General features: G+C 37.8%; 1 protein-coding gene across 2 annotated transcripts in view; it reads left to right on the forward strand.

Annotated features, from left to right (window-relative positions):
* Nucleotides 1-9,750, forward strand: part of RAMP3 (receptor activity modifying protein 3) — a 51,119-nt gene extending 41,369 nt beyond the window's left edge. For both annotated transcript variants that reach the window (XM_064705069.1, XM_064705068.1), the window contains exon 4: nt 671-9,750. In XM_064705069.1, the coding sequence (XP_064561139.1) occupies nt 671-926 (256 nt within the window). In that variant the 3' untranslated portion in view covers nt 927-9,750. The remainder of the gene's footprint in view (nt 1-670) is intronic.
* Nucleotides 9,751-12,312: the final 2,562 nt, after the last annotated feature.

Consider the following 12,312-nt stretch of genomic DNA (forward strand, 5'->3'; position numbering starts at 1 on the left):
CAGCATCAAAGTCACATCTTGGTATTACAAAGAATTCCCAGCCTTTCATAAGCAAACATGTAATTAAAATTTATGTCTTTATTTATTCCCTGCTGGGCATTTGCTGGAGTTGGAAAGAAGAGAAATTTTTAGTCAAAAGCTAACTTTCTGTGTGTTTATTTTCCTATTATTTTCTTACATCAGAGTGCAACAGAACCGAAATTTTTACAACACTGCATGTTGTGGTTCAGTCCTAGTGCTACATCGTAATTTTCACGACAACATCATGTCTAGTGGCAGTTGAGGCATGAAATATCTGTACTTTGTTCAACATGTCCTATTCTTGGCACATTTGTGTGCATGTTTTTTAAAGAATCTGTAGATATCTCTAGTGAGGGAGTTATCTTTGTACTTAAGTGGCATTAGGACGTCCTGGCTGCAGTCAGGGTTTGATTATTGTCCCTCTGGGATCTCAGAACTCCACATGAAATCTCTCAGTTGCATTAGTACATGTGAGTCAGTTCTCCTTCTGCCTCGCTGTGCCACAGCTTCCATTGGAGGTCCTTCAGCAGAAAATCTGCATGATAGACACACTCTTAGAGATTTCTTATGGTGCCCTCTGTAGCTTTCTCAAAGTGTAATATGCATATACATTCTATTTCAACTTCTCTTATTTTTCTTCTACTCCCAGGTATTATGACAACTTTACCCAGTGCACAGAACGTGAAGCCAACAATGCAAGTTGCTTTTGGCCAAACCCCCTTGCAGAAGGCTTTATCACTGGAATTCATAAACAATTCTTTTCAAACTGTACTTCAGAAAAGGTTCACTGGGAAGATCCACCGGATGAAATTCTCATAACGCTGATCTTGATCCCGGTCTTGTTGACATGTGCCATGATAACACTGGTAGTATGGTGCAGCAAAAGAAGTGATATCTTAGTGTAAGTTCTTCCTCTGGGCTTTCTTTTTCTTCATTTCTTTCTTCCCTAAACACTAAGAAAGGAGAATGAAGAGAGGAACATGGCATAAAGATTTCAGATCTGCTGAAACAGAACCAGTGAGATACTCAGATGCTCCTGTGAATGAAGAGCTGCCTGCTGCTGCTGCGACACTGCTTCTGTCTTGACCATGAGTATTTGCTGGTGGAAAGCTCTACTTCCATCAAGCCTCATCAGCATGGAATTCACAGGCAGTTCCCAGAAACAGGAGGGTTTCCAAGCAAATGGACCCCTTGTCTGCAAAAGGAGTAAGATTACTTTCCTGTGGGCAAAGGTGGCTGGTAAAATTTTGCAAAGCTGTATGTGCGTAATACTTACTGCGGGGGAAGTGATATCTCTTGAAGTTTTGTGCAGGACACTCAAGGTTTTCATCCGTGAACCCTGTGACTTGGAGAGATCCCTGGCACAGGAACTGATTATGGATATAACCAGGTGGCAGCTTTTCTTAGAAGCTGGTCAAAATCATCATTATCAAAGCTAGGAAGTATTGTTCTGGCAAAGAAATAATTTCTGTGTCCAGTGGCTGTCTGCACAGGGAAATTATCCTGCCACATTATAAAATAGTTCAGAAAATTCCTTTAAGCATGGCTGCTTGGAATCGTATGTCTTACAAACAAACTTTGGGGGGATATGTGAGTCCTACTTTACAGATGTGAAAGGAAATTGGTTGATTATAAATGCACTAAGGAGTAATGAAGAAACACCAGACTTTTCATACACCAGACTCTTTATTTTTCCTCTTTTATAATTATTATTCTTGATGACTTGTGTTCGCTGTATACTCCCCACTCTCACTCCAATTTGTGCAAGTGATATTCTACAAATAAATATAAAGGTGGCATGGTGATTGAGGTGCCTTTCAGAGTATTGTACATAAATAATTCTCTGTCCAGTGAAGAGTGTGGGAACTAAAGTATGAACATTAAAACTTGGAATAGTAGTAGGAGGAAAGAGAAAAATTCAACTCAGAAATCTTATTCTCTAAAGTTATGTAATAGTTGAAATAAAGATCATATGCTCAAAACAAAAGAACTTCTCTGTTGCAAACCTTCTTTTCACAACATGCCTTTTGGTTCAATGCTCTTCTATGACTGTGCAATGTCTGTTACAAGTGACTTTTCATTTTTCCATACCTTATCCACACAAATAAAATACAATTGAATGGCCGAGTAATTGTGCTTTATATATTTTATAGTTAGATTTTCTCCTGTGAGGTTCTGGCTCCATTTTTGAGACTTAGGTCTATGATTATGAAAAGCATTTCCATGCTTGAATCAATTTACTAGATTATTTATCTACATACATTGTGTACAGATAAATAAATAACCCTTATAAGCTGTACTGGTTTGTTTTCACATCTTTTCACAAGGGTTGAAGGCACCAACGTGTTTATTCATTACTCTGATATTGGAATGATTCAATTTTGAAAGTGTTTCCTGTGTGTTTTTCCAAAGATTCTTCATCATTCTCTAGATGCTAGCAGGAGTTGCACTTTGTAAAATAGAAGAATGAAATAATGTATTAAGCAATTCTGTTTCATTTTCTATTGAACTTTTATTTTCTGTATTAAAATGCATTGGACCACCAAAACTAGTGGTCAGTTAAGTCACCCAACCCATTCATTTTATCCAAAATATTGTTTGGTTAAGCATTTTGTGTGGCCAAACCAAGCAATTTTATATTCTGCGCGGAGTTTCATTTTAATTCTCATTTACTTAAACTTCAGCAAGCTTCAAGGCAAGTTTCAAAACTTTGGTTTGGAAACCACATAGCAAAAATTTTTACTTTTAAAAAGCCACATTCATTTCAACCTAACTGTCATGTTTGGGGCAAATTATGGACAGTTTCTGGCTCATTTGAAATCATGTTCAACTAATGAACAGGTCGGCTGAGAGATATCAGTCAGCTTAACTCATAAGCCTAATTTATAAAATGGATTGGCCTGGGTACTAAGTGAGAAGAAAGCATGATGAATTCATACCACCAGATGTGTACTGTGGTCTTTAAAAGAATGCCATGTTTAAAGTCTCTGGTTCAAAGAGTCTTAAAATATAAGATTCAAAGGAACAGAAATAGTAGATTTTAATTCATGTGCTGTAGAGTAGGGGTAGAGGATGCTGACACTAGTCTGTGCTTTGGAGGTGAAAATTTAATCATTGTTGTGTGTCTTCCTCATCCAAGTGTGATCTTCTGTTATTTTTTATATGGCTGCAGAAGGGCAGGGAAGTTGAAAGAGTGCATGGGAAACAACACAGATTATTCAGTGTAGTCTCAGTGTTTTAAATCCGAGAAATGTTTTTAGTGTTTTTAAGAAAAATGCAGCTGCAGTAGTTAGTTCTTAACAGTTGTGTACATTAACAGAGACCCAGAATGATAATTGTTGAATCTTTTGACATAGGTTGTATTATGTGTTGATGAGAGTTAGTGCATTTTAGAACGTTTTTATGTCTCCCCCAAGCCTATTTCCATTGGCAGGAAGATCACATCTGGTACCAAGAATCTGGCTCATTTATTAATTGCAAATTAATTTGATATCACAACAGAGTCTTAGGAATAATGATATTTAAAAAGAAATAACTTGTTCAGAATTCTTCCTAGAACTGCAACTGTGGTTGATCCACAGCCATATTAGGCCAAAAGAGAAGTGCCAGCTAGCTGACATTGCTAATTGCTGTGCGTTATGGGATTTTTTGCATTTAGTAGCAACTGTGGAAGTGTGTATTTCCATGGGGTATAAGAGCTTCAGCAAAGAGTTAACAGAAGATGATGACTAGCAGGACCAAGGCAAAGGCAGAGAGGGTTGTCATCTCTTTCAAGAAAAATAGCAGAGGCCAAAGGAGGAACAGAGTTCCTTCAGGGCAAGGACAAAAATGGTCAAGTACACAAAAAAATGTGGTACTTTCTTCCAGGATATGACCTCACCATAAGCAGGTTAGTAGCAAATGTCTCTTGGGGCATTGGTAGGGAATGGTGAGGAAATCCTGCATGCTGTCTGCTTCTGTCCAGCGTTAATGCGGAGGGAACCAACAGCCTCTCATTTCTGGCATCCCTACAATTAAATGAATGTATATGGTGTAAATTCCCTTCTACAGGGACTGGACTTCCAGATGAATTTACAGGAATGTTCAGCAGGTGTACCCCTTTTTTGACTGGTGTAGGTGGTGTCTCTTCCTGCCTAAATGTCCTTTGTGCATCTTGGCAGCAGATGTCCACCTGTTCCAATACATTGGCACTTTTGGAAGCTGAAGCAAAGTATGAATTTTGCAAGGCAGCAAGATGTAATGCAGCAGTGCTGGACATTATTTTGCTTAAGCCTTGATCGTCAAAAGTATGAGGGTATTTCAGAAAATGAAAGGTCCTGAGCTGTATTTCCAAAGTCTGAGAAAAAGAAAACTTTCTATTTTTTAACTCATGGGTGGTTTGGAAGGATAAGGACAATTAGTGACTGTCGTTGCTTCTGAATACAAGAATTATGGAGCTCTATATGTGCTTTGATGGAAATGCAATGGTGTCTTAATACTCAGAAGTGGACGTAGAAAAAGCTATTGAATTTTAGTTAAAAGAGTCTGTGTTTCTGCTATTCTAACAGAATTTTGAAATAAGAAACTGAGATCCTCAAATAGCTCTGTGGATTTGATAAGAAAAGGAAATTTTCTGCACAGTAGGAAATCTGGGGAGTGTTGAGGCTAGTACCTTGTCTTTGAACTCTCAGCAGAACATTTTGAAAGGATACAAATAGTAATGGTGAATAAGAGGCACAGTCTGTCAGCACCAACTGTGCCAAAGCACTCGGGCAGTGGAGGCAGAGCCAGGTGGTCACAGGCAGTACGGAGGTGCTGCCCTGCTTAGAGCTGGCTGGGAGAGCCGACTCTGCTCGGAATTGTCGGGAGACACATCAACACGGCGCCGTACTTGGCTTTGAGGGATGTGCCCTCTTTGCCTTATGCAGAAACCATCCCTAACGTGATGGCCTGGCTGCTGGAGTGGAGACAGCTTCAAATGAGTTTGCAGAAGATGCGCCTTTGTAGAGTTTCCCAGGAGTGTGCATATACAGACAAGACTTCCAGGGTACTTGGGGTTTTTTTGGAACGTGCAGGGATGGCAGCAGCATAGTTGGATTTACTCCCTAAGGTTTGACATTCTGATATTAGTTCAGTCCTGTCTAAATCCTTCATGGTGGGGTATTTTTTTCTTTACTAGTTTTTATATCTAGGGTGTAGATGTCTGCATGAGAACAGGGTCTCATACTTTGTTTTCATCACGCTCTAAGGGAGACTCTTGGTTTTCATGAGATTAATGGTCAGAAATGCTCTTAAAGAACCATTAAATGGATCCTAGCGACAGTTTCCCTGTAGCTTCAGCTACAATGTGGTAGACATCTAAATTATAGAGGATGTTAATCATGCTCCCAGGTACCTTAGACCTCTGTTCTTCAGTGCCCCATCTGAGTAGGGAATAATTTGAGAAGGATGTTATGAGCATAAGAAGGTGAATGATCACAAGTTGCTCAAAGATTATTGAGTTGTGGAACCTACTTACAACAATCTAATGATTCAAAATGACAGCAATTAGAAAACCAATAGGAAATACAGGCAGGGAGAATTTTTGTGATTCAGTCAATTTGGCTAATTGTTTTTCTTGGTTATAATTTTTTATTTTCAGTTTTTCTTTTTTAAAATTAATGGGCTAGGAGGGGGAAATAAGGAGCCTGTGCCTGTTAAAGCAGAGCTCTAAGTTCCTGAAAAATGCCATTGTATTTCTCATCTATGATTAACGTTAACATGGCTCTTCTGTCATCTTCATTCTCCTGCTGCTCAGAAAAGCAGGAGAATGCAATTTTTGCCTGACAGTTTCAATACCATTAAAGATTCAGAGTGACAACAGTGGAAGCTTTTTAGCACATAGCTCTTAAAAGTGAAATATGTTGAGTGACTTGGAAACTAACTGAACTATTCTTGGAGAGCACACCAGGGAGCTGCATAGGTGCAGAAAGAGTGAGTGGGAGCACAGATAATTCCACTAACAAAAATCTCTTTAAATCCTAGGAAATTATGGTACATTTAATTGCTCACCTCATAAAAACAATCTTAGTTTGTAATTCAAAAACAACTGGGGAAAACCTAATTATGTATGTAAATATGTACCTTATTTCTCCATACTCTTCAACAGGACTGTAACATTACTGCAGGGAAAATGTGCTCCTATTTTCCAGCTATATTTATACACAGCATGCAGATGGAGAGGATCCAGTGATCAATCACCATATTGTTGACATTATGGAGAGTGTGAGTGGTGTATCTGCTCAACATTTGATGCATAAAGATGTTCCCTATAAACCAGAAAATGTTGTGTGGGTGCCTGTCACTGTAAAGAGGACATCCCACTGGTTTATATTAGTGAGAAACCATTGGAGGCACATATAAGCACAGTGCCAAGCTTCATTTGAACCAAGACACTTGGGGAGACCAACTGATGTCAGCCTTGGAGCACACCTGTGTCTGATCAGACTCCTGTAACACCAAAATATTCAGATTTTGATAGACAATAGTGGCCAAATGTTGTAAACCCAAAGATGCATATTTTATGAGAATTGAACAAACAGGTTGTTTTGTTAGGAACTTGGATAGGAACTAAATTTGAAAGCAATTGCACATTCAGTCATTCTTATTTCAAATTACTGTAATGAGGCTTGGATTTGAGTGAGTCTTAATGTTTAGATAATTAAACTATATATCCACTTATAGATAAAATAATGCATGTAAAGTTGCATTTTGATTTTTAAGTTGGTCTCTGTCCTTTGCATTAATTTTAACCTGAATGAAGAGAGAAAAATAAGGAAAAAAAACAACAACAATTTTTTTTCTGAGGTATAAAGAATTTTGATAATTTATTTAAATAAATTATTTGTTTTTATTGCTCTGGTTTAGTTTGCAATTTTGACTTTGTATAAAAGTGCATTACTCCCTTTAAGGTCAGCATGGATACTTTTTCAAAGACATGAAGGTATAAATACAGACAACTGTTGCCTTGCTTTCTGTTTTACTTTGATGAAAATACTGTCAGGGTCACATCTTAGCCATCAGACCTGAAGGAATAGCCAAGTCAGATTATAAAGGAAACCTTCTCAACCCTAGTGGGGCACTGTAGTAGAGTGCTCCTTGGGGCTACCTGGAGACACTCTACAGACTGAAAAGCCTCACTTGGAAAGACTTGAGTTTGCTGTCTTTTGATAAAGGGAATAATTTTTAAGGACAACTATTAGTAATTGAGGTTACAGTTTATAGAAACTTTATAGGATCAGCATCTTAGAGACCTGTGCACTGGGATCCCCATGCTGGGATTTTGAATAAGTGCATTCCCATGAGTTTCAGTCTCTAAGGGGAGATATTTGCTTAGAGTATAACATTTTTGAGGTGGTTGCAATGAATTTTCCTGTCAGCAGGGAGTGAATCCCAGTTCTCTTGGATGCCTAATTTGTCCCAGGTTATTTTAAAGTGAAGAGCTCTGGCAGTGAATTTTACCCTTTTTAGGAATTAATCTAGGCATTAAAACTAATTTTTCAAACATTTGGAGAAACACCAGTATTTGACAATCACACTGGCAGAATGTTTGCAGGCTACCTGATCGTTTTTCTGTCTTTCAATGATTTGGCTTTGCTAGCAAAAATAACATGATTTAGGAGTACTTTCTTTAACAGAGTAGCAGAACTAGTAGTCCTTTCTAGTAACTAAAGTCTTAGTACTCAACACAAAATACTCTCATAAATCTACTACATACACTTTGATTTTCTTATGCTCTTTTCAAGAAAAGAAACCATTAAGCATAATTTCAGGACTTAAGATGTGGTAATTGAGCACTGGATCCTCTCCATCTGCATGCTGGATATAATCTGAAATAATTATGAAATGATTTTATTTAAACGTGAAGGAAAATGCTTCTGACTCCGTCTGCATACTTTGGTAGATTATAAGACTGAAAAAAGTGCTGTTTTGTGTAATATGCAGTATTGTCAATGCATACTGTAGGTTAGCAGTTTAGAATACAAATCAAGGGCAGAAATAGGTCACAAATATTTCTAATTCTGCAAAAGTGTACTAATTAAGCAGGAGGATTTTGCTGAGGAAAAATCAACATTATAGTATTTTCTCACATGAAGGGTCCAATACGATAGTTTATGATGTTAGTTGAAGCTTTCATGAAAAAATGAAACCCTAACCCTAGTAGTGAGCAGGAACACAGTTAGATGAACGCCTGGAAGAGCAAAGACCTAGATCTGCATCAGCTACTGAAGTTTCCAATATGTAAACAGTGTTTGATTTGAGTCTGTCAAATGTTTTTGCCCTGCTATGGATTGCTATGCCTAGTTGTTCTGGGTTCCAGAAGTTTTAAGAACATTAAGTTTAAGAGAAGAAACAAAGTTAATCAAGTAAAATTTAAAAAACAGTGCAACTTAAGTAATGTGGGTATTCCAGAGACCACAATGCATTCAGTTCTACATTGAAAAACCCACATTGCTCATCAATTTTTATTTTTTCATCACTTTAGGCTCGCAAATATGAAAGTTTTGATTTCACTTGCTTAGAGATGGGTTAATTTTATGGGTCCAAACTCTATTTTACATTCTCTAATTGTATGGTATTTATAGAGTGTTATGAACATGCTAATTTTCTGCCAATGTACTTTATGGTAAATCAGAGTTGGATTCCCTTGCTCTCAGAGGACTAACAAAAAGAGTCAACTCTCTGTTTGGAGACACTAGACGTCCTTTGCAATTAGTATCACTCCAATTGCCATGATGAGAAGTTTCAAGGAGAAGTGTGATAAGAAGTACAGCAGTTCATCCTTTCTATTAGGCTCAAATTCCTTTGAAGAGAAGCGAATTCAAAGAACAAGAACTTTCCTTTTGGACCACAGCATGTGCCTGTCTTAACAGTCTCCTTTAATAAGGTTAACCTTCATTTTAGCTCAATGGCCTTAAACAAATGTCAGTCAAGCATTATCTCCACCACTGCATGTCTTAATTCTCTTTCATTCATAGTGCAGTCTCCAGAGTCGTAAAATTTTTTGCCCTTCAGAAATACACCAAGAGGCATTCAAGATTCCTTTAAAATCTTGCTGATATTTATAAATGTTATCAAATGGAAAATATTACCTTTTCCCCTTTATCTTGGCTTCTAGATAGGTTAGAAAGATGTATAGAAGGAGAAGTAAAAGACAACAGACATATTGTCTTGAGTGAAAAATGACGAAGTTTCCAGGTGATGTAAAACTTGACATATATTTTACAGTTCCTGTAACAAGTATGGTGTCAAAAATCATATAATCAATGTAAGTATTCATTTAAATTTTTATTGTATTTGTAAAATTAATTTATGCTGAAGTTACTGACAGTTTTCCCTTTTTTCTAATTTTCCCTAGTATATTAAAGTACATTGTATATTGTACAGAGGTTTTGTAACAAGTCAGGACACGTAGGATGAATTTGTCATACTCATATTCTGTTGTGCCCAAAGCTATTATTAAAATCAAAGTGTTCATAGAAGAAACGCTAATGCACTAACAAATTGGACCACCCAGCTCATAGACAAAAATAGAGAATCATTCTCTGTTTTGAATATATACTATTCTTGCTCATGGGAATACACAGTTGAAAGGAAAAATGTGGCTGTTGTTCTTGCTAATGTTTGTTATAAATGGAATGCACCATTTATTACCCTTGTGTAAAGTACTATGCAAAGTAAAAGTCTTGGAATAAAGAAAAGAAAAATACAGTTCATGGTGTCTCTTTTGAAGCATTATTTCAGTGTTCAAGGATATAGGCACGGGAATTGATGCCTGTCTGGTGGAATTTGAAAATAGCCAGACAATACCTGTGGTGAGCAACCAACAAAAGTTGGCTCTGTTTTACTCTTGTGCAGTGCACTTTATAGAGAATGAATCTGCTTCTTAGGGCAGATGGTTATCATGTGTAACTCATGCACTAGGTTTTCCAAGTCGTTTTATAAAGTATGACTTCTGGGAAGTATCACATTTCACTGTGATAACCAGGCAAGAGAATATATATCCTTGATGAAAGCCAAGTATGACATTAAGAGCAAAGTTTTCTCTAGAAGATTTTTCCTGACACCATGGCTTGCCAGCCAGGTCACATTCCAGGCATATCCCTGCAGCCTGGTGAGTCTCTGCAATCACATCCCATTATGTGCCACAGGGATGAGGGTGCACTGCCTTGCCCTTGCTCCCTGACATCTGGACACCAGGGAAACACTGATTAACTTACTGTACACACGTTGCTGCCCCAAAAGGGCATGACATCTTTCTCACAAGCTTGTGATTACCAACAACAGTGAGATGCTTCTGTCCCCTTCCATTCCATGAAATAAACCCCTACAAATCTGAGTGAAAGAATGCATTAGCAGCATGTAACATAAGAGCGGTCTCCAGTGCAAATGTCACAATGTTTATAAGTTAATGGTAATAAGAGCAGTAGACCTAAATTGCCTTGTTAACCTGGGAGTATTTTAATTGAACAGAAGCCAGAAGGCAAACTTGCATGAAAGAGCAATCTATTACATGCAATCCACCAGTCAGTACTCCTAGGGTGGACTATAATTCCTGTTCTGGGAAGCTGTTTATTTTTGCTCAAAATTTAGTGTCTTTGATGGATTCAGTTGCTTGTAAGCTTGTACATTTCCATGGTATTTTCCTGACTTGTTCTTAAATGACTTCAGAATCTACTTATGCACCAGTGAAGTCAGTTGAGTTGGTCTGCTGACCTGCCTTTGGCTGGATCATGCCAGGACTATGACATGTATAGAGAAAAATTTGGATCCAGCTCTGAAACTGATGGAAGAAAAAGAGTAATGCCAAAATAGGGTCTGACTTTGACTGATGATGAATTTTTGATTCAAAATAACCCCAACTTGATCTTTTGAGTGCCATCACAAATTCAGCCCCACATATTGTGAGGAAATTTTGCCCTTTTTGGTGACTGAAGGAATTAAAAGGCAAGGGAACATTTCCAGCTACAGAAGAACTTTCAAGCAGATATCTTCTTCTTTCATTGGTCATCAGTTGCTGTGGAAATTATTGGTCTGTGTGTTGGTAGTCATTATGTAGATACTAGTCTGTTAAGTTTTGGTTTTTAAGGAAAAAAACCCATAAGATTTAAAAAATAGTAAAAAAAGGTCTGAAAAAATTAACTGAAACTTTACTGTCCCTTACTATATCTTGTCTTACAGCTTAACAGAATGTTACAGAAAATGCACCTGAAATCACAGAAATCTGTGTCAAATGTTTCTCATTATTTTGAAAACTCAATACAAGTTCTTGTTAAATTCTCCCTCTAAAAATGATGTTTCTGAGACAACAACAGGCCTGCCAAAATTAAAGACTGCTTGTCATGGTAAACCATATATTAGACCAGCAGCAGTAAATATGAGGCATGCTGCAAGCCACAGATTTCCTGGGACCGATGATCAAGTTAATGACTGCTGACCATGTCACCAGTGCATACTGTTCCTTAGGATCCTACCAAAGGCTGTTCATGTCAGAGCAATCATTTCAGTTCTCCCAGGGTCATATGATCAGCTTCCTCAACTTTATTTCCACTCTCTGGGGTGAAAAGAGTGCCTGAGAAAAAAAGAAAATAGAAATATTTATAGCTTTGTGTTGTGTGTTTCCCTCTTAAGAAACTGCAGGGTTCCTGGCTGCTGCAGTGAATTGGAAGTGTGCAATAACTGCTCTCTATTTATAGTCCTTCTTTGAGACTGGGGTTAGATTGACAAGTCAAGCATTTAACAAGGACAATGCAGTTCATAAGAAGCCTACATGATGGCAGAGGGTCACTTTTACTGCAGCTGGCTTATAATGTAATTCAGAAGAAAATTTAAAATTTTATTTCAATTGGCTTGTATTTTGGGGGAGGTTCCAAAGAAGAAAAAGAATCCCAGGCAAGTTCACTCTGACCATATCATGCATAAGAGACTCCACTAATACTTAATGTGTGGATTCTTTGCAATGATGTTTGAGTGCAAACCAGGCACTCTCCAGATTTCCCGTGCATCAGTTTGTCCATGTGAACCCCGACAGAAGATTAGCTCGGTGGATATGCTTGACCCTTTATTCACTGTGGTGCCTGAAAACCATTTTCCTTTAAGGTGTGTAATACTGCTTTTGAATTCAGGGGAGTGATTTGATCCTTTCTCTGTAAGGTACCATGCTTTGGATCTCTGTCAATGCAGTCAGTATCAAGGACATGAGGGGTGGCACACAGGTTACAAACCCATTGCAAATGATTAGAGGAGCCTGCCTCTTTCTATTGGCTTTATAGG

The sequence above is a fragment of the Zonotrichia leucophrys genome, chromosome 2 (genome assembly GCF_028769735.1).
Source record: "Zonotrichia leucophrys gambelii isolate GWCS_2022_RI chromosome 2, RI_Zleu_2.0, whole genome shotgun sequence".
Taxonomy (NCBI): Eukaryota; Metazoa; Chordata; class Aves; order Passeriformes; family Passerellidae; genus Zonotrichia; species Zonotrichia leucophrys.